Source organism: Scyliorhinus torazame, chromosome 27 (genome assembly GCF_047496885.1).
Source record: "Scyliorhinus torazame isolate Kashiwa2021f chromosome 27, sScyTor2.1, whole genome shotgun sequence".
NCBI lineage: Eukaryota > Metazoa > Chordata > Chondrichthyes > Carcharhiniformes > Scyliorhinidae > Scyliorhinus > Scyliorhinus torazame.
The window spans coordinates 21,197,386-21,224,692 of record NC_092733.1 but is presented as its reverse complement, the minus strand read 5'-3'; the positions used below and the strand labels follow the sequence as shown (position 1 = coordinate 21,224,692).

General features: G+C 44.8%; 2 protein-coding genes across 12 annotated transcripts in view; both read left to right on the top strand.

Annotated features, from left to right (window-relative positions):
* rfx1a (regulatory factor X, 1a (influences HLA class II expression)) overlaps positions 1 to 14,420 on the top strand; it is a 182,580-nt gene extending 168,160 nt beyond the window's left edge. For all 10 annotated transcript variants that reach the window (XM_072491095.1, XM_072491092.1, XM_072491099.1 and 7 more), the window contains one exon: positions 554 to 14,420. In XM_072491095.1, the coding sequence (XP_072347196.1) occupies positions 554 to 711 (158 nt within the window). In that variant the 3' untranslated portion in view covers positions 712 to 14,420. The remainder of the gene's footprint in view (positions 1 to 553) is intronic.
* Positions 14,421 to 17,390: 2,970 nt separating this feature from the next.
* The window catches only part of carm1 (coactivator-associated arginine methyltransferase 1), a 97,743-nt gene continuing 87,826 nt past the window's right edge, over positions 17,391 to 27,307 (top strand). For both annotated transcript variants that reach the window (XM_072491089.1, XM_072491088.1), the window contains exon 1: positions 17,391 to 17,563. In XM_072491089.1, coding sequence (XP_072347190.1) covers positions 17,422 to 17,563 — 142 coding nt within the window. In that variant the 5' untranslated portion in view covers positions 17,391 to 17,421. The remainder of the gene's footprint in view (positions 17,564 to 27,307) is intronic.

Sequence of the window (27,307 nt, the reverse complement as noted above, 5' to 3'; positions counted from 1 at the left end):
ATAGCCTCAAACTAGACCCCTTACAAGATTCCTCCTCCAGAAATACTTGTTATTCATTCAGGAATATAATTTTTGAATTACTTCAACCAAGTTTATGTTGATATCATTGGGCCCATCTCTTAAGCTAACAACTGTATGCAAAGTAAATATTCCTTAAATAGTATTTACTTTGAGGCTTGCCAATCATGTTGTTTCATTCTCCTCTTTGTAATCCAATGCAAAACATTTTTCATGTTCCCTGTACCAATTCTCTTCACTTTGCATAAGCAAATAGAGAATCTAATGCCTGTCTGAGGCCCCCACTTCAAGATTCTTTGCTCTGATGCCTCTTGAGGTTTCCAAATAGTAGGTTGTAATAGATGATTCCAGTGAAGCTTTTCTGGTCAGTCAGCATGCAAGGTTATCAATGTGTGAGCCAAGCGATCAGGAAGATTGGCAGTCAAGTGTCCTGAATGAAGGAAATCAATTTTATGGAGGAAGGGTCAAATTATTTATTTGAGTGTGGTGAGCCTGAATTTGCATTATTTTTCCTTTTAAACCACTTTTAAATCAGATGAGGAGGAGGAAGAAGAAGAAAGTGATGATGACAGTCAACAAGAAATTCCAATGGACAATGAACCCACATTAGTGACAGATCCCATGGAGCCACCAGCCAAACTGCCACGGACTGATTCGAGGGGAGTGTTCGTACAAGCGCCACCAACCAACTGAGAAGAAAATGTAGGACAAAAAGAGAAAAGCTTTCACTTGAATTTAACACAGCTCACTCACCACCCACGGCATTTAATGCCATTGCATTGAAAAGACACTGTCTATAGTTATCACGAATCTCAAAACATCTACCAAAATTATTTTAGTTCAACATTTATTTATATGAGTTGTATTAAGAAATAAAAGAAGAAATTTATTTCATAAAATTGGGCATAAGAGGAGAGCACACTGGCAAACAAATCTCTTTCCACAGCTACAAAGTTTAAAGGCACTCCGCTCACAGAATATATAGAAACTGAAGCTGTACCCAGCTTAGTATCATGCTGCATCTTTTGCAACTTGCTGCTTACGTTCTTTCTTTGAAAACCGTCGAGCCAAATAGAACTGTTAACTATTGCCCAAACACCACAATCTCATTTCATTTAGCTACATTTACTTTTATTTTCCCGAACAAGAACAATATGTCAGTGAGTATTGTTTTCTGCCACTGGAATAAAATGAAAGGAGAAATTAAAATTCCCAATAGGATTTCTAACAAAATACTGGAATTCTTTCAAATTAAATGAAGTCAGTTTATAAGTGCACTACTAAACACTGTATAAGTATAGGAACAAGTGTGTTAGGTACTTGCACCTCCGATGCACACTTTAGCCAAACTAAACTGTGGGACCTACTAGACTATGGGGTCAGATTAGACATGTTATTTTAAATATTCAAATTTTAAAGAAATGCAGCTGACTGATCACAGAAACTGCTTCAGCAGCAGTTAACCTACTGCCAGGAACGTACAGGTTTAACTGGGGACGTAGAGATGAACTGAATCAAAGGTAACTCATCCTAGATTAACAAATATGACGGTATTTTCACACTAATAAACCTCTTGTAAGCCGATCTTGGAGGAGTTTCTGTGTTTATTGTATGGGCTGTTTTTAATACGGTAGTTTGTTTTAAAAGTTAAACATATTTATTGGATGCATTTTGAAAAGCCACGCAGTATTTTGTGGTGTGTGTAAAAGAAAGACGGACCTCCCATTGTGGGTTATTTCTATTTGACTTTCGCTGAGATAAATTACTAACCATTTGGATGGTGGATTTACCTCTACTGCGCATGGAATGAACTTTAATTTCAAGTCAAAGCCAACAAATATGATAATTTTTTTCATGTCACTGCTTTCTCCTTTGACTCTGTGTTCCTCTTAGGGTGACCCTAATAACTGTCATGGGCTTGAAGAATTGACCGGTTAAACGGAGCACAATAAGGCACTATCTTGAAATATAGGAAATTCTGACTGAAAGATGCACACTCATTTTCTATTCTTAGTCTTTCATGCCAAATCACTCGAGCGGTTACTTTCCTGAAATATCTCAACTAGTAAGAAACTGCTCTCTTTTTATCAAAGTATAAAAGCAGGGGTGTTATTAAATACAGTAAGACACACATTATCAGGACTGGCAGAAATTATTGCAAGTCAAGAATATGCGAGAATTGAGTTCTGAAAATCAAAAGCTTTTCCTTATTGTATAATAAACTTGCAATCTCTAGGAGCTGAACCTGGAATCTCTGATAGGGCGAGAAAATAGTGGGTGAGCTCACTGAACGTGTTAGTTATGCAGATTGCAAAGTAAGCTTTTATAGGAATTTTTTATCCACTATAAAACCTGATAGGAATGAAAACAGGATTGCTAGACAACAGGAATAATCGTATTAGGATGCAAACCTATTGTATCTTCATCAGTGATATGATTTGATTGGTGAAAAGGATAATTCAACTCATTCTATTTTGCTGGTCTGTTGACGTAAGATTCAGGAACTGTTACATCTTCCTGTATGATTTGTAGACTTAATTTAGTTATTGATGGTGTTATGCAATATTTAATGGAATTTTGAGTTTCTGCTTCCGATTGAAGTTCGGATTCATTACCCTTGTTCTGTTCTACACGGATGTCCCACTAAAATGTTGCAGTGAAAGGGACAGAACATTAGATATCCTATAACCTTCTCTGCCACAGTCCTGATAATCTTTGCTCTACTGGACCTGCCAAGTTTTGCAAGTTAATGAATTATGAAATTGTAGACAATCATTGTGAAAGCCCGATCCAACACTATTATTTCCTCAGGCTGCATGTTGCATTGAAATTGTTAAAGATGACTGGATCAGGCCAGCAGTACTCTCTTCATTTATTAGCAAAACTTTAAGCTTTTCAATCTACTTGCTGATTTTTTTAGCTCCATCTTAACAAAACACAATCAAAAAGGAAGAACCATAATTCCGCACCACAAATCAAAGCTTGCGTTGATTTTTCACAGTTCATCTGTGCCAGGCCAAAGCTGGTTCCAGTATCAATTTTCTTGTTGTGGATGAATTGTAAAAGCGCGATGTGCTGATTCATCAGGTATCGCAGCCTCCTGTAATTACCAAAATTACGAACATCCCAGTGGTCTAGGAAACACTGTTAACAAGAGAAACTGTATTGCAAGGAATTTTGAGTTTCTTATTGTTCTGGCTTCCATGCGTTCATTTTTTAACCCATCGTGGTGGGACCCATCTTGGGAAATTCGGCGGCCCAGTCAAAAGTCCATTGACTTTCAGCGGGATCGGAAAATCCTACCCCTCGTCTTTGAGGAAGATTGGAATCCCTTAGCTAATACCAAGCTCTATCCAACTCACCATTGAAAGCGCATAGTAAATAACCCCTGCCTATTGGGACCCAAAACACAAAATACTACAAGATTATATATTTTTTTTCTATTTGTTTTTTCAGTTTCTGCCCTCTGCTAAAAATACTGACTCGGGCTGGAACACAGTCAATGCTGGTGATGCTGTGGTGTCTCACCCACATGGTCATTCTCCATGAATGTGCCTTGACAGTGAGTGACAACAGGCTGCTTGACCATGTGTGGCATTGCAGTTGAACCTGATTCGGTCTTGACCCAATGTGTATAAATGCACATTTTATAAGGAGGCGTCACTGGATAGTAATCAGTCAACATTTTCACTTTGCAGACCTTTCACATAACCTTCCATCAAAGCCTGTACTGTCACTACCCATTGATCATTAACTGGCTTTGCCTTTATTTTTCAACTCCCCTTGTTCTGATTTCCGTCTATTAAATGAGCGGTCGTCATCCAGAATTAGTTTTTGTTGCCTTACAGAAATTTCAAAGTGAAAACCAGAGTATGAATTTAGGTTAGGATTTCCTATTTGTGAGTCTAGAGCTTTAGCGCTACAACCATGTAATCTGTAAGGAGCAAGAACTGCTGAATAGAATAATCTGCAGTTCTTTGAATCACTTTATATTTTTTTATATTTGGATGCAAAAAGAGTGCAATGGTTCCCAAAGAGCTATCCAATAATTTGTTTCCGAAGTCTTAGTAGCTTTTCCAACCATTAAACGAAGTTGCTTGCTTTTTAGCTCACCAAAATTGGATTTTCACCTGGTCCGAAGTAGAACTGTGAAGACTAATTCTGAAACAAAAGTAAATCAAAGTTGGCTGCTAGTCAGGAAAGAAAGGAAGTGATGTGATATGTTTGGCGGGCAAGGTAAGGATGCACAATAGGCCATACAGCGAAATAGGCCGATTAGGAGAAGATAACACCAAAGCCACTCGTGCACAGTATGATCTTGGTCCCAGGTTCAATTGTGCAGGAGTTTCCCAGTAGTCCCGATGCCCTCATTGTTCAGTGTGTCTAGATCAGTCCTTTGAAGTGCAAATCATTAGCCATAATGGTGATGCTTCAGCCAACAGAAAATGTCAGGATAAGCAAGGAAGCTGTGACATGTGCCTTGATCAGCTGTTACCAGCACAGTTTATTACAAGTTGTGTTGAGGATTTATTTTTAACCTTTAAAATCTACACAAAATGATCGAGGACATTAAAGTATTTACCAACTAATGGTGTGGGCAGTTGACTCTCTAAACTAAGCTGTTTTTGATTTCTGAAGTAAGATGCAATGCTGTGCTCTAATTGTACTCTGATGAATTAGTCCCTGCAATATGTCTGGCCCGAGGAGGTCCAACAACTGGCATCAAAGCTTTCTTTTTTTCCTAATCCTCTGGCAGTAATCGTTACTAATAGTTGTGGAGGGCAAGCTTTGAGCGACCTGACTATTTTCTTGTCTTTTCACCTGTTCATAGTTAAGATTAAATAATTAGAGCATTTGCAAAAAGTGGCTCGTGTTCTCAAGAGCGTTACCTTTTATCCAAAGGATCTCCACTTTCTACAGAAGGAAATAAACCTACCTCAAACTTACTTGATTCCACTTAGACGTCCATTCACCTCCCAGCATACACAATCTCCCTTAATGCTGTGCTACTGTCTAGTGATGTCAGTAGAAGGGATCCACTCATGGATACTTGAGGGACTCCATTAAAGACATCAGAGGCACTATTTCAGTCCAGCGTGAGTCACTGCTTTAGCAGGGCTGTGCTGGGCTGGCCATCCCATGCTGTATCTAATGTAAACATTACTGGATGCTTGGAGTAATTCTCTGTCATTGACATGGAAACTCCACACTAGGGAGAAAAAAATGTTGAACGAAATCAAATTTGCGGTGTTGATCATTTTCGCCTATTAAAAGAAAGAGTACTTTGAGCAAAATGCCCCTTATAAGGTGGTTTCCCCTTTGAGCTTAGCGATTCAACAGGATAAGAACTATGAATTTCCAACCTGTAAGCTTGCTACCTGTACCATAAGATCTATTTCCCTGGGCCACTCTTATCCCCACAACTAATTAATGTGACTATCATTATACTCTGCTGTCATCTATTTTCTGTACTCAAAGTTAATAACTCGTGTTGCAGTGGAGTCATTCATAAAAAAATAACACTATGTATTGAATTTATCTTCGCATAGTTTGCAATAGATGGCTGGAACTTGGCAACAGGAGTGGTAGTTTAGCAGGATAACTCTAACTCGGCCTTGAAATGAAGGGGCTACCTCTAACTTTCAGCAATGGTGTACATGAGCACAATTGGATTGGCCACCCAGTTAGACACCCCACCTGATATAGTTTTCATTGGCTTTAATAAAAATGTAAATTGTCAATCCATTACATACTCTTCCATCTAATAGTGCCAAAAGTTAACATTATGCCCAAAGTCTCTCTTCAAAGTCAATCTTATTGACCCTGCTGATAATTATGAAGCACTGTACTATTTCCAGCCCCGTAATACAAAACAGCATTGGAAATTTCCAGGCAAATCTAAAATATGTGCAGCTGTGAAATTGGAAGCCCCTGCAATTAGTTCTTGCCAGTTCTGCAGGATTGTTATTAATCTGAGCCAAAGCTTTGTGTGAAATGACCCAGTTGATGCAGTGCTAAACACCCATGCCTGATTTGTGTCGGAACTTAGCAATGGTCTTGCAGTAGAAGCAACACATCTGCTAATTCTGAAATCATTCACAGTGATTCGTTTATGCTTCTAGATCGTACAGTGCTGCGACTGTCAGCTTGGTCAATCAAGTGCAAAATTCTGAAGCAGTAAATACATGACTAATTCTATGAAGATTAATTTGCTCTCTTATATTAGGTCTGGCAGAGTAAAGGTGGCTCATATAAACATAGTTTTGCATCAAATTTTGTTGGTCAGCCTTTTCTTAAAAGGATCCTTCGGGAAAACAACTCAAAAAGCAAATTTTTCGAGCCGCTTTCAATCCAATAATAAACACAGCCAATTTTATCAGTGCCCATAAGCAATTTTAGAAAAACAAAACATGAGTTATTAATTTCATTTCTGATAATGTTGGTAAACTATATCACCAACATACTTAATTATCTTTCACAAGTCTTTCTCTTTTTTTTAAACTGCATGATAGCAGGTGACCTATTCCTTTATAGCCTTGTGTTTAATTGGTTGTAGAAAATCTACCTGAAGAATGTCAACCCCAGTAGCCTTGTTATTTTTATTTTTACTTGGAGGGCTATTCTTGGCAGGACAGGTGGTACACAGTGCCAGAATAAATCAAATGTTGTTTTGGTATTTTATTCCTGGATTTTAAACCAGAGGCTTTTGCATTCTGCAGTGCTGACTTAATTTTTTTCTCAAAAGCAGAAACCTTGAGGGTGAAAGTGGATGTAAAGGTTGGTGAGTGGTAAAGTGACTGGAGTTTCCCTAAATTAATGAAAGAGAGGTGCAATAAGGTAGAAATGACAGGTAATTCTTTGGTGTAAACAATTGTTTGGCAGTATAAGGAAATGACCAGAACATTTTCTTAAATTTTTAATGGAACTTTTAAAAAGTTTATTTTATTTTATTTTTTCCATGAGCACATTTATTTTCAGAAAGCAGATATACCCCAAGTGAACTTGCTTCTAATTTATCTTGTGGATGAGCTGAGAAATTACTTAGTGCCATGGTTTAATTTTTGCGTCTGGATTACAGTGTTCTTTCCAAAGCTCAAGGGTAAATCTTATTGGCTTCTTTCAATCTGATGATGTAATTCAGGATGATGGCTCTCTCATAAATACAAGATTACTTGACTACATTTTTCCATCGCTTCATCATATCTGAAGAAGCCCATGTGGACACATTGAAGTTTCAACATGGGATTCCTGTCTTGGCCTAAAGACAAAATTCTCAAAGATAATTGGGTTAACAATTTGGCCATTTAACTTTCTGCTAATACGTTCAGAAGTAATATCCCCATAAATCTCTTGCGACTAATTATTTATGTGTTTTTTATTTCTGTACAAACTCAAATGAGGCAACATTCGAGAAAGCTTGACTGGCTTATTCCATATGTATCAGAGTTAATTGTTTTATTTTATGCATGTTTTTTTTCTCTTTTTAAGTGCAATCAAACAGGTTCACTCTCCACTTTTTACGTGAACCTTTCGCAATAGAGAATTTTCCGTTTAGCATACATGATGATCATTTAGATCAGTGGCATGATTTTCAGGCGTACAGGATGTGACAACTGTGGCCCGACTCAATGAAAGGAAACAAATTGAATTAGAAACTTTCTGTTAAACTGTGGCACAAACCTGCATGACAGTAATTTTTAGTACTCAGGGACAATGTTTAACTTGAAAGTTTCTGATTATAATTGTACATAATGAATTACAATTGAGGATTGTGGGCCAGGTGGAAATAGACAGATGGGCCTGTTGAGAGTATTGAAGGCTCTGATTTCTGGATTGCCAAGAGCAGGAACTTTGAAGCCCACCCAGCAAATCATATCTACACCACAGCTGATGTTGGTATCATATTCTTCTGTTTTCAGCTGTCTGGTATCCTATCCTTTGACACATGATCATTTTTCCAATCCCTGACACAATGGGCGGGATTCTTCAATCCCCCAGCCGCATGTATCTCAGTCGCACGGCAGGATTCTAATTTCCTGCTGCTTGTCGTTGGGATCTCCCATTGTAACCACCCCCACGCTGCCGGGAAACCTGCGGGACAGGGTGTGCTGCCAGCAGGAAAAGAGAATCGCAACGACCGGAGAATTCCGGCCAATGTTACCCGTTCATCTGCCAATTCCTCTTATTAGGTCATAGCCGGACAGCCTGTTTTTCTCTTCAATTGATGTGAAAGGTGGGAGAGAGAGAGAATGTCTGTATTCACCAAGGTACAGGTTTCCAGTCCTGGGAAATGGAAAATATCTTCACTTTTAAGACCGTTTATAAGACCACATGCTTGAGATTTATCGCGGATTAGTTGTAAAGCAGTGATCTTGCTTAACAAAACCTGTTTCTATCATGGAAGCAGGACCTTGTAGATGTATAACATTCTCCACTTTTCCTCCACCATCCATCATGAAGACTGGCCTCTTTTTGAGATGAAGAATGTGTGTCCACTTCTGGAAATTTTCAAGCTTTGGACCCATTTCCATTGAACAGGCTGAGAGTGGCCAACTTATTTCACAATAGGATCCCTACCACCAGCATCAAAGTTCAAAAAAGCTGTGCTGGATTCTAGTCCAGCACACAGGTGAAATAGGAATCCTATCAAGAAGGTGGGAAACATATTTATTTCCCTCTCTTCCACACATTCACACTTTAATCATAAAACCACAAAGGAAACAATGATAAAGAGCAGATGCTAAGAAGTTTTATGTGATCCAATAAGCTAGTACTTGTCCAACATCCTGCTTGAAGTCTAAATCCCTGAAAAGAAGCATTTGAAGACCCATAAAAAATTCTCCCTCATTCATGTAAATTGCACATGCAAACCACAAGGCTGCTCCCGTTTTGAAGTCTTTATTTGAATAAAAGCAAAATTCTGTGTATGCTGACAATCTGAAATATCTACTTTTCCTTTAAACCTTTTTCATCTTGAAGTAGTGTTGGAAGGTCTTCCCCAACCCTTCCTGTATATAACACCCTATGCTTCAGTTTGTTTTCCAACATTAGGATGTTTTCCAACATTAGGACATCTCACTGTTAAACTGGTATTTTGCAATGGTTAATCATCAATTAATTACTTCCTTAATCCTGCAACACTTTAAATATTTTCTTTAAGTCCTTTTTGTGGTTGTTTCTGTTTTGAGGTCTTGGTATTATTAAAATTATTTAAGAGCGTAGTTTATTTTCTGTCAGGTTACTTTCTTGGGCTAAATGTGCACCTTTATTTTGTTGCTGCTGCATTGCATTTGAAGTTAGCTTGCCTTCAGTCCGTGGCAATGGCTGTCTTTTTAAAAATTTGGTCGTAGATGTCTTCTCATTTTGGATAGGCTTTTCCTTGAAATTAGCACGCGGATTCATTAATTTTTGAAATGCAGAAAAGTGATCTTGAAATTCGCCACACAATTCAGGCGAGCAGGAGAGTTAGTTTGAACTCGGAAGTTAAGAACAGCACTCTAGGTTGGATAGACTCGCCAGTAGAACATTGTGAACACTCCTTGGACCGTGCTCCTCTTAGGCACCGATCGACTTGCATTCTGTGTGGACATATGGTTGTAGAGAGGTTGTCAGATCTTCTAATATTCACACAGCTTCTTCACCTTTCATCATAAATCCTCAGTGTCGATTGGCTTTAGCGTTGAATTCAGTCAGAGTATTTCCCTGCTTTTTAAACATTTCCCTTCCACTAAAATGCTTTAAAGGTCTGAGCATTTTGATGTGGGTGGGTGAGCAGTAACTAGCTGTAAAGTACCGACTGAGACAAACTCTTAAGGATGCAGTCCCAAATCTAGCAGCCATTTCACTTCCTTTTGCCACCAATTGATGTCAGTTTCAGCCATCCCACAACCTGTAACCCAGTCCGCCTTTCTTGTGTAAAGTTAATTAATAAATGGTCATCCCCTTTGAGAATGAGATTGGACCACTATTCTCAGTGTCGACTTCATTTCCCTTCGGCAACTGTCCCACCTGCAACACCCCCCCCAACTCCAGACCAGCTAATTATTATTTCCATTGATAGAACTATCGGAGAGGCTCTTGGCTCCTGAGGAAATTATTCTAGTGCTAAGAAAATTCACTCTGATGAATGTAATCTCCTCGCTGTCAGAACCTTTAGTGCCACGATCTCCTCCTAACTGGAGACTCTGCCCTGGACTGATTCGACCTTCCTTGATCACCAGCAAAATGAAATGGAAAAGTTAAGTCAGTTTTCCTTGGCAGATGTAGGCTGTTGAGTGTATATACAGGTGTAACTCTTTGTGTGGGGAAACTAGCCCACGATTGCCACAGTACTGGTGACCTCCAATACTTCACCCAGATGGTCACTATTCATGGGCAAACCTTGATGGTGAGCAGATGCTGAACATCTGACTGCAAGAAGGAATCAAACAGAGCCCAAACCTTGATATTCACACATGGATACTGGTCTGTATGCCTTAACAAATCCATGACTAAATCACCGACTGTTGGGAGAGCACAAACAATTCTAGCTCTGCTATGATTCACTGATTCTCATAAATCAATAAAATGTATAGAATACAGCAGTTCGATTCTCCAAGTAAATAATTAAAGTAGGTGTAAATTAAGTAGCTACATTAATGGATGAGGTCTATACAGAATATTCCACACGGTATGACACAGTCTGATATGACCATTGAAGGCTCCCAGTTACAAATCCTGTTTATCCTGAAATTTCTTGTGAATCAATTGTTTCTGATACGGTTGTAGGTATTTATAAGGAAACTATATTTGTATGTCGTGCCTCTGCTTCTGCTTTATTCCCTAGACAGCTCAGCTTCTGATGCCCTGTCACGAGTTCCAGAATAACTAACTTCCTCTTACAGTCTCTTGAAAGGAACAAAGGGATTTTAATGGGAGATTGGGCTTATTCAACATTTGTAGTACAAATAAAAAAGTTGAATTAAACTATAGCCCAACTATAAATAACGGGTCTAGAAAGCTCCAAAATTACTTGTCAATAGAATTATCTTTTATTTGTCTAATTTTTTGCGAGTACTTTTCTTTTATGCTCAGTGCAAACTAACCATCGATTTTACAGTTTCTGTACCCTTGTTAACAGCGTATCCTGGCAACCGTTGTTTAGACGTCTGATTATGGAATCAAATAGATCAATCCCACAGTGACTGCCCAAAATTGAATTCTATGTTTGAACAGAAAAAGGAAACTGCTTGCTTTCCAGATTGGAATGTTAAATGTGGTCTCACTTGTGATGGTGCAAGAGATGTTTCATTGATAAGAATGGCGTTTATGTCACATTTAACTTTATGGTGAGAGAATGTCTGGAGGTTTCCCCTATCCTGTGGAAAGGCGAGCATGCGGAGTGTGCCTTTTAAGTGAAGTGCATTCGAGAATACTGCCAAATAACTACATCAATAGATCATCATACTTCGCATTTTGTCCAGTAACAACTAGCAGTTAGCAAAAGCAAGTTCATTTCTTGAATTCATATTTTCCCTAAAGCATGTATTTCCCCAATTTGGGTTAGCTTTCCTTGGAAAGGGAGAGGGGGCAGCATTGTGGTCTCTCTGAGCAACAAAGACCGGGCATCACTGGTCGTGGAACTTGGCTGGATGGCTGAAAATAACTTTTGATGAGATAAAATGCAGGTAATTCCTGAATTTGACTTTTTAATTTTAATTCAATAGCCCTTTATAAATTACATATCTTGGGCGATCTAGGCAGTAGTCAGCTCACATACTTGTGTTAAGACATGCTAAGTGTTACTATGCTGATTATGGAGTGGAGTATGATAGTGGAGGCCTCGTGTTCGGGGTTCAGGTAATTATTTGAGAAGAGGAACTCAAAAGTCAGAAAAAAGTTTGCATGTCAACATATTAAAAAATCAGAGGAAAACGGTAGCTCTTTTTAAAAACTATTGTATAACTTAAACCCCATTCAACAATTGAATGTGACATTTCTCAAAAAATTGCCAATGAAATTGTGTCTCAATGATGAACTCCTTCCAAACTGTCAATGTACGTTTGGCGACCCGAGTGCAGTTGTACAAATACCAACTGTCCCTTGTGCATCTTGCATAAGAAAGTGGTTTTGCAGATGACTCAGTTCACACTTGTTCAGCTGGTAAATAAAAAATTCAAAAACAGAAATACTGGGCAATCTCAGCAGGTCTGACAGCATCTGTGGAGAGAGAGACGGAATGACTCTGTCAGTAGAAAGTTCAATTTGTTACTGTTACGGTCGAGTATGCACAAGTGCACCTCTTGTGAGTTGAATGCAGACCATCTCAGTCAGTAGGTGTAACTCTCCCTCCCACCATGGCTGTAAACAATTCTGTATTGAACGCAAACAAAATACAGCAGGGCTGGCAATCTGAAATCAGAGCATAAAATGCTGGAAATACTCAGCCTGTCAGATGAATATTTGTTGACCTGAAGATTTGATAGGCCCAATTTTAACTCTGTGTATGTGAATGGGTTTTGAGTGATTTAAAGTTGGGTCCATTAACCCTGCTTCTCTCTCCACAGATGCTGCCTGTCCTGCTGAATATTTCAAGTATTTTCGTTTTTATTTTGGTATTGAAGTTGTGCGTGCATTTTACCGATTTTGCAATTAGGTGGGCTGTTAGACTAGACCAAGAGCAGGAGAAGTAAACACTGTGGTACTGCACCAACGTCAAAACTCTTGAAGTAAAAGTCTGTATTTTACTGAACAACCACAATGAGCATAGTCGACTCTGATTAATTCATCATTCAATTTTTATTTAGGCCAAAAGTCAATTTTGTGAATTATAGGAATAGACTTTAGCTGCGGCTTCTGTCTTGTACACCGCTGATATTTGCTTAATAATCCAATATTATGTTAAAATATGTAGCCAGATTCTTTCTGACCGTCCAGGCTCATAATTATTGTATAAGAACCTTTCCTCATCCATTTTCAGTCAAGAAGGTGGGATATGAGCCAATCTCTGGGTTTCACTGTGATCGCACCTAATACGTTATATGGCCACAGTCCATCCCCTATCAACCGGATCTAACGACGGGGTGTTCCCTCCACCATACAAAACTGGTAGAATTAAGATTTGTGGGACGAACACCTGTAAGCACAGGACTGTAAGAGACCAGAGCCAGCGATTTCCTTGGTGCTGCTCCTTCTCTCAATGTAACTTTGCTGGAAGTACAAACGATGTTTCCAATGCACCACCAGCAAAGTTATAGCAGTGAATCAGGACCAAATCCCAAAAGATTCCTAGCCCAGGTGTTCAAAGATGGTATAAAAAGATGTCACCTCTCGTATATCTGACTCCAATAGAAAACCACTAAACACAAGCAAGTTCTACACTGAAGCATGTTTCATTACTCTGCAGCAACCCACTCTTATTTAGAGGAATATTCTGCACCATATAAATATCCAAATTATGAGTAGGTGTGCAAGAAATGGACATCACTGCGTTTGTCTTTTTTCAACAGAAATAGCTGATTTTATGAAGTTCAATATTGATAATCTCTTTTAATTACCTCTGTTGTGATTCTCTCAACTTCTTCCTGCATTGCAGAACCTATCTGATGCCTCATAGTTCTAGTATGTTAGAGAATGTCTAAAGAATACTGGCTCAAACTAAGATAAGTGCCTCTGTCAAACCATCTGAAGGTAAGTTCGTGGTGGGAAGGTGGTGTGTAGACATGGTGTTAACGGGACCCATTCTACTTTCACCACTTGTGTGGTGCCAATGCAATGAATTCTGGCCAACGTGATGAGCCCAGTGGCAGAGCAGTCCATTGCCTCTTGTTAACGCTTAATATCAAATTAAAATGATTTGTAGGATTTTGGTTTCTCCTTTTCTAGGTAGTGTGTGATGTGTTTAATGTATTTTGCAGTTAATTGAGGCACTTGTAATATATTTGTTGTACCAGTTTGTAACTCAAAATTGCATATAGTTTTGAAAGACAAAACAAAATTCTGTGCTTTTGTATGTAATTATAATCTTTATTACACGTTGTATTAATATTGGGTGAGTTGTGAAAAGAAAATGATTATTTGATATATTTGTTTCTGAACCATTATGGCCTTATTTGTTGGATCTTTAGTATTGAGATACATCTGTGATATATAGTTGTACGCTGTTCTGTATCGGAAAAGTAAATATTGTATTTTGTATAAACAAAAAAATGCTTAGTTTTGTTGTAATCTGGGTGCTTTGATCAGCTTTTGCTGAAGTGTGGACCTGAAAAGAAGGAAGCAGTATTTGAGACTGCGCTGTTTAATGTTGTAATTCAGCTTTGGGGTGATACGTAAGCATTTGTAAGAGTGTTTAGTCCTGGTGCAAAAGCTGTTTTCTACTTTTTGTAGTGTTCCTTTTAAATAAAAGAGCAGATATAACACCCCTCACATTGCTACTGCCTTTTACTGTATTTGGAATTGGGATCTCTAATTTCCAGCTGTACTATTCACATGTACTGAGGCAAAACACATCTAACTGCTTGGGCCCATATTTTAATAAATCAAAGCATTTCACAACAGAGAGGGAATGGGGGCAATGTATATCCAGCAGTTAGAGGTTTTGGAGGTCGCTGATGGGAATGGTTATAAAGAGAGATTGTGAAGAGACTCCAAGATCACCAGATGGATGTGGAAGGTCATTCATCTCTGATCCATCATTGCCTCATCCAGGCCAATTAACATAATTCAACTTGAAATACTCCATACGCAGTAAAGTATTGTTAATTTTCTTTCTGAGTTTTGGCTCCGCTCTCCTCTGATTCCAAATCCTGACCATTCCACAAAGAAATTGTCCAGATTAAATAATCCAAATCTAAAATTCAAATTCAATGTTTGTTCTGTTTGATCTATATGACAGTGATCTATGTACTTTGAGCAATTTTGATGTGAAAAGGTGACAATGCTCAATGGTTGTGAAGCACTTCTAGGGCATCCTGAGCTACTGAAATACAATTTATAAATGGATGTTCTTTATTCCACATCTATTGCAAAGATGTTATTTTCTAATTGGCTTTGACACTACTGCTGAAAATATTTACATTAGAAAGATTCAGAAACATGTTGCAGTGTGATTAATTCACCATTTGAAAGGTAATATATACATGGAACAAATAAGGTGATAATCATAAGCAGCATTTATAACCCGTGATCTGTTATATCATAAACTATTCCCACAACATTGGAGAAATCAGTCCAGGTTAATAACTTGGGGATCTCTGAAAATACTTCTGGCTTTTCTTTGATGAACTACACAAAAGGGGACAACAAATTGAAATATAAGAACACAACAAAGAGTCATTACTTGTCTCAGGCTGCTCAATAAATGTTTCAACTCCATAAACACTAAACATCAGTTTTGGTTCCTGCTCCCACTTTAATGTGTCAACATTTTATTGCACGTCTGGTCCCATTTTCCTTAACTGTAAACCAGTGGTCACTCCAGAGGCTTCAGCACCCAACTTAAGCCCACTCCTCCACCCTATTTCCGTAACCTCACCCAAACATTTTGACACTAAGGGCAATTTATCATGGCCAATCCACCTAACCAGCACATTGGAGGAAACCGGAGCACCCGGAGGAAACCCACGCAAAGGCGGGGAGAACACGCAGACTCTGCACAGACAGTGACCCGAGGTCGGAATCTAACCTGGAACCCTGGACTGTTGTGAAGCAATAGTTATTTTGAGGACAGGTAACTAAATTAATCACTAACAAGAGAGTCAACGGATATTGGGGGTAAGTAAAATTGTGTTGCTGAGGAAACAATCAGATGAACCATGATTTTACTGAATGGCCGAGTGAGTTCGAGGATCTGCTCCTAATTCTCAGTTATGTTCACTGAATCACAGACTTGAGTGACCACTGGATTTCCCCTGATTTTCCAAATCTGTGCAAAGGTACATAACACAGCAGAAAATAGCTCAGTATCAGTTATTCCTCTTTTCAATCGCAAAGCACACTTGGTGAAGCTGGCTAAATCAGATATTTAGACTGCATAGCTGTGTGATCAGTTCCCCTCCAATGGGGCTCTCCTGATGTTTTGTTAGGCTCTGCCACTGCTCCCTTTCGACATCCTGTCACTTACTCCGGTGTTACCAGCTCTCGTCCTCCCTCCTGTGGTCTAACCGGGTATATGCCGCATGAATCTCTCGTCCTCCCTCCTGTGGTCTAACGGAGTATATACAGCATGGTGCTCTCGTCCTCCCTCCTGTGGTCTAACGGAGTATATACAGCATGGTGCTCTCGTCCTCCCTCCTGTGGTCTAACGGAGTATATACAGCATGGTGCTCTCGTCCTCCCTCCTGTGGTCTAACGGAGTATATACAGCATGGTGCTCTCGTCCTCCCTCCTGTGGTCTAACGGAGTATATACAGCATGGTGCTCTCGTCCTCCCTCCTGTGGTCTATCCGGGTATATGCCGCATGGTGCTTCATCCTTCCTCCTATGGTTTAACCGGGTATATATAGCATGGTGCTCTCGTCCTCCCTCCTGTGGTCTAACCGGGTATATACAGCATGGTGCTCTCGTCCTCCCTCCTGTGGTCTAACGGAGTATATACAGCATGGTGCTCTCGTCCTCCCTCCTGTGGTCTAACGGAGTATATACATCATGGTGCTCTCGTCCTCCCTCCTGTGGTCTAACCGGGTATATGCCGCATGGTGCTCTCGTCCTCCCTCCTGTGGTCTAACCGGGTATATACGGCATGGTGCTCTCGTCCTCCCTCCTGTGGTCTAACCGGGTATATGCAGCATGGTGCTCTCGTCCTCCCTCCTGTGGTCTAACCGGGTATATGCAGCATGGTGCTCTCGTCCTCCTTCCTGTGGTCTAACCGGGTATATGCAGCATGGTGCTCTCGTCCTCCCTCCTGTGGTCTAACCGGGTATATGCAGCATGATGCCCTCGTGCTCTCCCTGTGGTGTAGCCGGGTATTTACAGCACGATTGCTCCCGCGCTCCCCCTGTGATGTAACCAAGTGTTTACAGCAGGGTTGCTCTCGCGCTCCCCCGGTGGCGTAACCGGGTATTTACAGCAGGTCTGCTCCCGCGCTCCCCCTGCGGTGGAACAGGGTATTTACAGCACGGCTGCTCCCGCGCTCCCCCTGTTGTGTAACCGGGTATTTACAGCAGGGCTGCTCCGGCGCTCCCCCTGTGGTGTAACCGGGTATTTACAGCAGGGTTGCTCTCGAGCTCCCCCTGTGGTGTAACCGGGTATTTACAGCACGGCTGCTCTCCAGCTCCCTCGCGCGGTGCGGCCAGGCGGCTGGGGCCGCGTGTTCGCTCGCCCCGGCGGTGCCGCGCCTCCCCCTCCCGTTGTTAAAGGCGCGCTCCCGGGGCTGAGGGCGGAGCGCGCTCCCGCTCGCGCACTCCACTCGGGGTTTTTTTTAAAATGGCCACCACGGTGTTCCCGGGCGTGCGGCTGGTGTCGATCGGGGATCAGAACGGGGAGATCCAGCGGCACTCGGACCAGCAGCCGCTCCGACTGGAGATTAAAACCAGCCAGGACAGCGCCTACATCAGCCTGTACAGCAGTGAGTGACCTGCCGGACCCGTTGGTTGGTTGGGGTTGGGGGGGGGGGGGGGGGGGACTGAGCGGGAGCGGGGCCTACACCCGCGCCGGGAGCCTACACCCGCGCCGGGAGCCTGAGCACCTCAGCCCGGGGATCAGCTGAGGCCTCCGCCTCTCTGACCGGGAGGCGCCCCATCAGCCGGGGGCTCGGGCCCTATCACCAGGCCGGTGCGGGGCAGGGGGTCGCTCCGGAGCCCCGGATCCAACCCCGCTGCTGGTCCCGGAGTGAAACCCCTGCCCAAGCTGCTGCCTGCCTGAGACTCTGCCTGCCTGCCTGACACTCTGTCTGCCTGTCTGACACTCTGCCTGTCTGTCTGACGCTCTGCCTGCCTGTCTGACGCTCTGTCTGCCTGTCTGAGACTCTGCCTGCCTATCTGACGCTCTGCCTGCCTGTCTGACGCTCTGCCTGTCTGTCTGAGACTCTGCCTGCCTGTCTGACGCTCTGCCTGCCTGTCTGACGCTCTGTCTGCCTGTCTGACGCTCTGCCTGTCTGTCTGAGACTCTGCCTGCCTGTCTGACGCTCTGCCTGTCTGTCTGAGACTCTGCCTGCCTGCCTGACGCTCTGCCTGTCTGTCTGAGACTCTGCCTGCCTGCCTGACGCTCTGCCTGCCTGTCTGACGCTCTGTCTGCCTGTCTGAGACTCTGCCTGCCTGTCTGACGCTCTGCCTGTCTGTCTGAGACTCTGCCTGCCTGCCTGACGCTCTGCCTGCCTGTCTGACGCTCTGTCTGCCTGTCTGACGCTCTGCCTGTCTGACGCTCTGCCTGTCTGTCTGAGACTCTGCCTGCCTGTCTGACGCTCTGCCTGTCTGTCTGAGACTCTGCCTGCCTGCCTGACGCTCTGCCTGCCTGTCTGACGCTCTGTCTGCCTGTCTGACGCTCTGCCTGTCTGACGCTCTGCCTGTCTGTCTGAGACTCTGCCTGCCTGTCTGAGACTCTGCCTGCCTGTCTGAGACTCTGCCTGCCTGTCTGACGCTCTGTCTGCCTGTCTGACGCTCTGTCTGCCTGTCTGACGCTCTGCCTGTCTGAGACTCTGCCTGACGCTCTGCCTGCCTGTCTGAGACTCTGCCTGCCTGTCTGAGACTCTGCCTGCCTGTCTGAGACTCTGCCTGCCTGTCTGAGACTCTGCCTGCCTGCCTGACACTCTGTCTGCCTGCCTGACACTCTGTCTGCCTGCCTGACACTCTGTCTGCCTGCCTGACACTCTGTCTGCCTGTCTGACACTCTGCCTGACGCTCTGCCTGCCTATCTGACGCTCTGCCTGCCTGTCTGACGCTCTGCCTGCCTGTCTGACGCTCTGCCTGCCTGTCTGACGCTCTGCCTGCCTGTCTGACGCTCTGCCTGCCTGTCTGACGCTCTGCCTGACACTCTGCCTGCCTGCCTGACACTCTGCCTGCCTGCCTGACACTCTGCCTGCCTGCCTGACGCTCTGCCTGCCTGCCTGACGCTCTGCCTGCCTGCCTGACGCCCTGCCTGTCTGACGCTCTGCCTGCCTGTCTGAGACTCTGCCTGCCTGTCTGACGCTCTGTCTGCCTGTCTGACGCTCTGTCTGCCTGTCTGACGCTCTGCCTGTCTGACGCTCTGCCTGTCTGACGCTCTGCCTGTCTGACGCTCTGCCTGTCTGAGACTCTGCCTGACGCTCTGCCTGCCTGTCTGACACTCTGCCTGCCTGTCTGACACTCTGCCTGACACTCTGCCTGCCTATCTGACGCTCTGCCTGCCTGTCTGACACTCTGCCTGCCTGTCTGACGCTCTGCCTGCCTGTCTGACGCTCTGCCTGCCTGTCTGACGCTCTGCCTGTCTGAGACTCTGTCTGATGCTCTGCCTGCCTGTCTGACGCTCTGCCTGCCTGTCTGACGCTCTGCCTGCCTGTCTGACGCTCTGCCTGCCTGTCTGACGCTCTGCCTGCCTGTCTGACGCTCTGCCTGCCTGTCTGACGCTCTGCCTGCCTGTCTGACGCTCTGCCTGCCTGTCTGACGCTCTGCCTGCCTGTCTGACGCTCTGCCTGCCTGTCTGACGCTCTGCCTGCCTGTCTGACGCTCTGCCTGCCTGTCTGACGCTCTGCCTGCCTGTCTGACGCTCTGCCTGCCTGTCTGACGCTCTGCCTGCCTGTCTGACGCTCTGCCTGCCTGCCTGACGCTCTGCCTGCCTGCCTGACGCTCTGCCTGCCTGCCTGACGCTCTGCCTGCCTGCCTGACGCTCTGCCTGCCTGCCTGACGCTCTGCCTGCCTGCCTGACGCTCTGCCTGCCTGCCTGACGCTCTGCCTGCCTGCCTGACGCTCTGCCTGCCTGCCTGACGCTCTGCCTGCCTGCCTGACGCTCTGCCTGCCTGCCTGACGCTCTGCCTGCCTGCCTGACGCTCTGCCTGCCTGCCTGACGCTCTGCCTGCCTGCCTGACGCTCTGCCTGCCTGCCTGACGCTCTGCCTGCCTGCCTGACGCTCTGCCTGCCTGCCTGACGCTCTGCCTGCCTGCCTGACGCTCTGCCTGCCTGCCTGACGCTCTGCCTGCCTGCCTGACGCTCTGCCTGCCTGCCTGACGCTCTGCCTGCCTGCCTGACGCTCTGCCTGCCTGCCTGACGCTCTGCCTGCCTGCCTGACGCTCTGCCTGCCTGCCTGACGCTCTGCCTGCCTGCCTGACGCTCTGCCTGCCTGCCTGACGCTCTGCCTGCCTGCCTGACGCTCTGCCTGCCTGCCTGACGCTCTGCCTGCCTGCCTGACGCTCTGCCTGCCTGCCTGACGCTCTGCCTGCCTGCCTGACGCTCTGCCTGCCTGCCTGACGCTCTGCCTGCCTGCCTGACGCTCTGCCTGCCTGCCTGACGCTCTGCCTGCCTGCCTGACGCTCTGCCTGCCTGCCTGACGCTCTGCCTGCCTGCCTGACGCTCTGCCTGCCTGCCTGACGCTCTGCCTGCCTGCCTGACGCTCTGCCTGCCTGCCTGACGCTCTGCCTGCCTGCCTGACGCTCTGCCTGCCTGCCTGACGCTCTGCCTGCCTGCCTGACGCTCTGCCTGCCTGCCTGACGCTCTGCCTGCCTGCCTGACGCTCTGCCTGCCTGCCTGACGCTCTGCCTGCCTGCCTGACGCTCTGCCTGCCTGCCTGACGCTCTGCCTGCCTGCCTGACGCTCTGCCTGCCTGCCTGACGCTCTGCCTGCCTGCCTGACGCTCTGCCTGCCTGCCTGACGCTCTGCCTGCCTGCCTGACGCTCTGCCTGCCTGCCTGACGCTCTGCCTGCCTGCCTGACGCTCTGCCTGACTGCCTGACGCTCTGCCTGACGCTCTGCCTGACGCTCTGCCTGACGCTCTGCCTGACGCTCTGCCTGACGCTCTGCCTGCCTGCCTGACGCTCGGCCTGCCTGCCTGACGCTCGGCCTGCCTGCCTGACGCTCGGCCTGCCTGCCTGACGCTCGGCCTGCCTGACGCTCGGCCTGCCTGTCTGACGCTCGGCCTGCCCGTCGGAGGCAACGGCCCCATTCCCCAAAAGAGAGAATATTTGGCGTTGCTGCTGTGGAAACAGCTACAACCCCCTTTCTCCCAGAGTTGGACATTAACCCTGAGCCAGTTACCCTTAAGCTTCAAACAAAAACTCTGAAAATCTGAAATATAGATGCTGTGAGGTATTTCCTGTCCATCATTTTCTGTCTTTATTTCCTTTCTCCCTCTTTGACCAGTGCTTCCTGCTCTCTCTACATTGTGTGTGTTTTATGTTGATTTGAGCATCATCATTATCTGTCAATCAACCTATTCCTGATTTTCTTTTTCACACCACAGAGTAATTCTTGACAGGTCATGGATGCAGTCAGTCTGTCACTTTGTTTGTGAATGTGTTCCTTCTGAAATGCAGCTCTCTATAATATCTTTGTTTGGAGGAAGTTTTCGCACCTGAAGATTGTCTCCCTTCTCTTAGTTTCTCCAGAATTTCCTGCTTTCATTTGGGATTTCCATCACTTGCGATCATTTCTGCTTGTCGATTGGGTAATTTCCTGAGCACTTAGAGTTGCTACAATCTGTAATTTTAGATGTTTGAGAGCTTTAACTCATTCCAGTAGATTGTCATATTGTATTTGCATAAATACAAGTAATCCTGCCGCTCGGCTGATAGTTCTGTGATAAACCAACGTAGCCTGGCACGAATAATTTAAAAAGTTACTAATTTTAAGGCAGTATCCTGTTATCAATCCTGCATATTGCTGCTTTCATGTCCAGTTTTTGCAGCGCTGATGATTTGCAGGGCGCGTGGAATTATAATGCTGTCCACTTTCAGAAGGACTGATACTTTGTGACAATTACTGAGCATCATTGCATGATTCAAAACTGAACCGAATGCTTCCGTTCCCCAGTCCAGCAATAGGGCTGTTCAGCCCTGATGATGCTGAAGCCCTTTGTCTAATGGTGATTATTTATTCGACCTCAAGTAGTAAGTTGGCACCTCCGGGCTGGCCAGGATTCTCCCACTTCCCTCCTCACCGAGACTGTCTAGACTATCCAGTAGCAGAACCTACATACACGGTTGCATGCTACTTGCTGGATAGATGATCTGTACGGAGGTATGCACTGCCTATCACTCCTACACTCACTCACTCACCTACATAGCTCCCAGTCCCCCATAGCTAGAATTTTAAATTACCATCCTTGTTTTTAAATATCTCTGTCTCTAACCTCGACAATCCTGATTGGTATGTATTCCACTCCCGTTATTCTGCTATTGGCAACTATTACTTATATCTGCAATTCTATTATCCGAAATTCCTGCTTTAAACTCCTACATTTCCCTCTCTTCCACACATCCACCCTTTAATTGAGCTTTGGTCATTTTGGCTTCCCAATTACTCTTTGCGCCACATAATTTCCAGGCAATGACCATCTCCAGTAAGAGAGGACCTAACCGTCGCCCCTTGACACCCAATGGCATTGGCATCGCTGAATCCCCCGCTATCAACATTCTGGGCGATGCCATTGATCACAAACAGAACTGAACTAGTCATATAAAAACTGTGGCTACAAGAGTAGATCAGAGGCTGTGGTGAGTAACTCACCTCCTGACTTCCCAAAGCCTGTCTACCATCTACAAGACACAAGTCAGGAGTGTGATGGAATACCCTCCACTTGCCTGGATGAGTGCAGCTCCAACAACACGATGCTTGACACCATCCAAGATAAAGCAGCCTGCTTGATTGGCACCCCTTCCACAAACATTCACTCCCTCCACCACCGATGCACAGTGGCAGTAGTGTGTACATCTACAAGATGCACTGCAGCAAGGCTCTTTAGACAGCACCTTCCAGACCCACAACCTCTCCCATCTAAAATATCATGGACAGCAGATACCTGGGAACAGCACCTCCTGGAGGTTCCTCTCCAAATCACTCATCATCCAGAGTTGGAAATGTATCACCGTTCCTTCAAACGCCTGTAAAATCCTCCCTAACAGCACAGTGAGTGTACCTACACCACGTGGACTGCAGCGGTTCAAGAAGGTAGCTGACCACCACCACCTCGAGGGCAATTAAGGATGGGCAACAAATGCTGGCCGAGCCAGTGAAGCTCACATCCTGTAATATTGAATTTTTAAACCTGTCTTTTTGGTTTAGTATCCATTTTCCATAAGTCTCTCGCACCAGGTGTTGTTTTGTAGCTCTGATATAAAGGAAGCTTCTAGTTCTCACTTGATGTCTTTCTGTTTATGAGAGTGAGAAGCAGGCCTTGGTAGCTGATCTACAGGGAAGCCCATCACCATTGACTTCTACCAGACACTGTTCTGATTCAGTGTATTTAGAAATGATGTTTGGGGGCATTGAGTAATTAGTTTTCCTTTTCTTGCTGCATTGAATCAAAAAGAAAGAACAAATTATTTTCTAGTTTTAACCTATAAAGAAAGAGAGGTTTGCCTTTATATGCAGTCCCTTTCTTGATCCCTGGACATCCCAAAGGCCATTGAGCTACCCTTGAATCTGTCAGTGTTCTCGTGTAGGTAATGAGGCAGTCAGTTCACACACGGCCCCACAAACAGCAACGAGGTAGTGATCCCATCTTTTTATTTTTTGTGTAGTGTCGGTTAAAGAGAACTTCCTTGCTCCTCTTTGAAATACCAAACTGGGATCTATTTCCTGTACCTGAGGTCTACTTTGGCTTAACATTCCATCCAAAGATGACATCTTGGACAGTGAAGAATCATAATCTTTATTATTGTCACAAGTAGGCTTACGTTAACACTGCAATGAAGTTACTGTGAAAATCCCCTAGTCGCCACATTCCGGCACCTGTTCGGGTACACTGAGGGAGCATTCATAATGTCCAATTCACCTAACAAGCACTACTTTCGGGACTTGTGGGAGGAAACCGGAGCATCCGGAGGAAACCCATGCAGACAAGGGAGAACGTGCAGACTCCCCACAGACAGTGACCCAAGCGGGAATAGAACCTGGGACCCTGGTGCTGTTAAGCAACAGTGCTAACTTCCTTTATATTGCTCTGGGAGTGCCAACCTAGATTTTGTGCCCAAGCCCCTTGTGTGTGACCCGACCTACTGTTGAGGGGTGAGAGAGAAACAAGACAAACCTAATGAGGCCAAGATGTGGAAGTGTGTATTCCATATCTCAGGGGTTAATATGAACCCAGTGTGGGGTTGGCCATTGTGGTCTAACTGGCATCAGATCTTGGGCGATTTGGACTGTTTATGTGCCACTACCCCAAGGATCGTGACCAGCTCTGTTGAGGAAGACTTTCTTTAACTATTTTAGCCTTCAATTGCTGTGACCCTTCTCTGAAATGTGTGCTGTAAGTAGTTCTGCTGGTCCCATAACTCCTGCATTGAGCTTGTGTGTGTTATTTATGACTTAATAATCAAACATTATTACTTCAACTTTTCTCTTACTGCTTCATTGAAGAGCTAAATGTTTGCAGGCCGAATGATTTTATTCTGCTGGGTGCTCACAAATTGCAAAATCCTTGTACCACAAGCCGACTTTTTTACCGGGGATGAACTTTGCACTCGAGTGCACCTAGTGTATTTTTCAGGTTTGCATATTCCTTATGAGGAACATTATTTAGCGTTGTCAAGCTGGCTGCAGACATCCCCTTTTAAAGCAGATGGAAATAACCATTCTTTTCCCCAGAATTGTACAAAGCCTGGTTCAATATTGTAGGGGGGGGGCGGGGGGTTGCTGGTTATCTTCATCCCATGTGACATGGCCCCAGATACGACCCATAATTTAAAACGCAGCCTTCTTGGAATATAGAATAAATAACGCAGATGCTGGTGATTATTGCTCAGCCCTCAAGCTCCCCTTGACATAAAACTGGACATTTCTTTCAATGGGATTATTTTATCATTTGTAAAAATATTCTCATTCATCCTGCACAGCATCTAATATTCCTCTTTCTCAAGCGGCTCCCCTTCCTTAAGTGGCTCCCCTTCCTGAAGAGACATCTTTGACATCTTCAATCATAAGAGGGCAAATCAGATATTTTTGAGATAATGCCCTGTCTCCTTTTTCAGCTGAAGATGTGCAAATTTAGGGATGGTGTAGAAACGGCTTTGCTCTGGGCTTAACCGTATTGTATCTGACCTACGGATGTTAGGTGCTAACACTGAGTGACATTTATATTCCGTCTTGTATGTTCTAAAATAAATAGTACTTCTCACCCGAGTGTGACAGTGGATTCTGGATGCCAGTGACATCTGGGGACAGTGTTCTGTTACATTGGCACAGAAACTGGCCTCTTGACCCAGCCAATCAGTGCCAGTGTTTATGCTCCACTCCTAACCCCTCCTGTCTTTCCTCATCTCAGTCTTTCACCGTAACCCTCTTATTCCCTTCTCTCTCATTAACTTCCCCCTTTAATGCATCCACAATGCAATCACACCCTGTGATAGCGAGGTCCACATTCTCACCACACTCTGAAGGTTGCTTCTGAATTCCCTGTTGGTGACTATTATCTATTGATGGTCTCTAGTTAGATAAGCTCTTCCCCACAAGAGGCAACATCATCCACTCCATCAAAATCTTCAGAATGTTAAACACCTCTATTCGGTCACCCTCAGTATTTGTTTATCCAGGAGGAAAAAGATGTGATTGAATTAGCTTTATTTAAAATGTATATACACTGGGATAGTTGCAGGATGAGTCTTATCATTGGAGGCAGGTTTGATATTCCAAGGGAGTTTGTTGATTTCTTGTTGCTACCTCTGTCCCTGTGGTATTTTTGGGAGTGGGGAGGGCTCTGTTAATGGCTGGGGGAAAAACCTTCTCTAACAAGTTTGAGAAGATTCTGCCCTTCCTCTTTAATCATTAGGCATTTGCTTGAGGCAAACTGTGACAATGTAATGGTGAAGCTAGCAGCTGTGAGTATCCAATGGTCTCGGGTGTGGGGGGAGCAGAGATGGGCCTTTGGAGTCACTTGCCTTTAACACAAGTGAATAGTGCCTTGCAGATGGGTGTGTTTAAATTGAAAGGGGGGGGGCATTTGCATTGCACCTAATCATCTCGTGCTCGGAAAGGGCGGCAGGGTGGTGCAGTGGTTAGCACTGAGGACCCAGGTTTGATCCCGGCCCTGGGTTACTGTCTGTGTGGAATTTGCACATTCTCCCCTGTCTGTGTGGGTTTGCCCCCACAACCCAAAGATGTGCACGGTAGGTGGATTGGCCACGCTAAATCGCCACTTAATTGAAAAAAGATAATTGGGTACTCTTTATTTTAAAAAATGTTTTAAATCTCGCGCTTGGAAAGATATGATGCTTTATTTCAAGGCGGCGATGATGTTATGTGATCTCTTTCCTGGTGGAGTCTGTGAGGGAGGAATGTTGGCACGGGTAGGAGGGCAAGCCCCTACTCGGAGCAGAGGAAATGGAGTAGATCTTTTTAGTCCCCACTTCATTTTTTTCCAATGAAGGTGCAATTTAGCGTGGCCAATCCACCTAACCTGCACATCTTTTGAGTTGTGGGGGCGAGACCCACGCAAACACGGGGAGAATGTGCAAACTCCACACGGACAGTGACCCAGAGCCCGGATCGAGCCTGGGACCTCAGTTCCGTGAGGCAGCAGTGCTAACCACTGTGCCACTGTGCTGCCCTAGAAATGGAGTAGATCTTTAACAGGAGCAGGCAGGGTCTTCGATTTGACGTCTGCTCCTTGTGGCACAGCAGTGTCTGCCTCAATTATGTGCTCAGGCCCAGCGGGGAGGGGTTCTTGAGCCCACAGTCCTCTGACGCTGAGAGAAGACATAGTCATAGAGGTCTACAGCATGGAAAAGACCTTTTGACCCATCTCATCTACTATCTGAACTGAGCCACCACGTGTGCATTTGGGGTGTGTCAACCCATGCCTTTTTATTTCAATACTTTTTTTTGGGTGTGGAGGCAGGAAAGGATGGTGTTTGGGGCCAAGTGGTAGAAACCCTCACTTCTGTGAGCAGAGTCCAATTAAGCCAGAGCTACCTGTATCCAAACCTGTGCCAAGCTTTTAATTGCTCCGTGCCCATTAACCTACCTGGGCTCTTGGACCAGCAGCAGCTTAATTTTTAACATTCTGTCACTGCCTCACTCTCCACCTCCACCACCTCACGCTCCACCTCCTCAAACCCACCAAGACCTCTGCACTCCAACTCTGACCTATCAGACATCTTCACCCACCCACCTTGAATGACTCCACTATTGGTGGAGCCCAGCTGTCTGGACCCTTTCCTCACTCTGTCTCTTGTGTTTCTTGAAACTTAC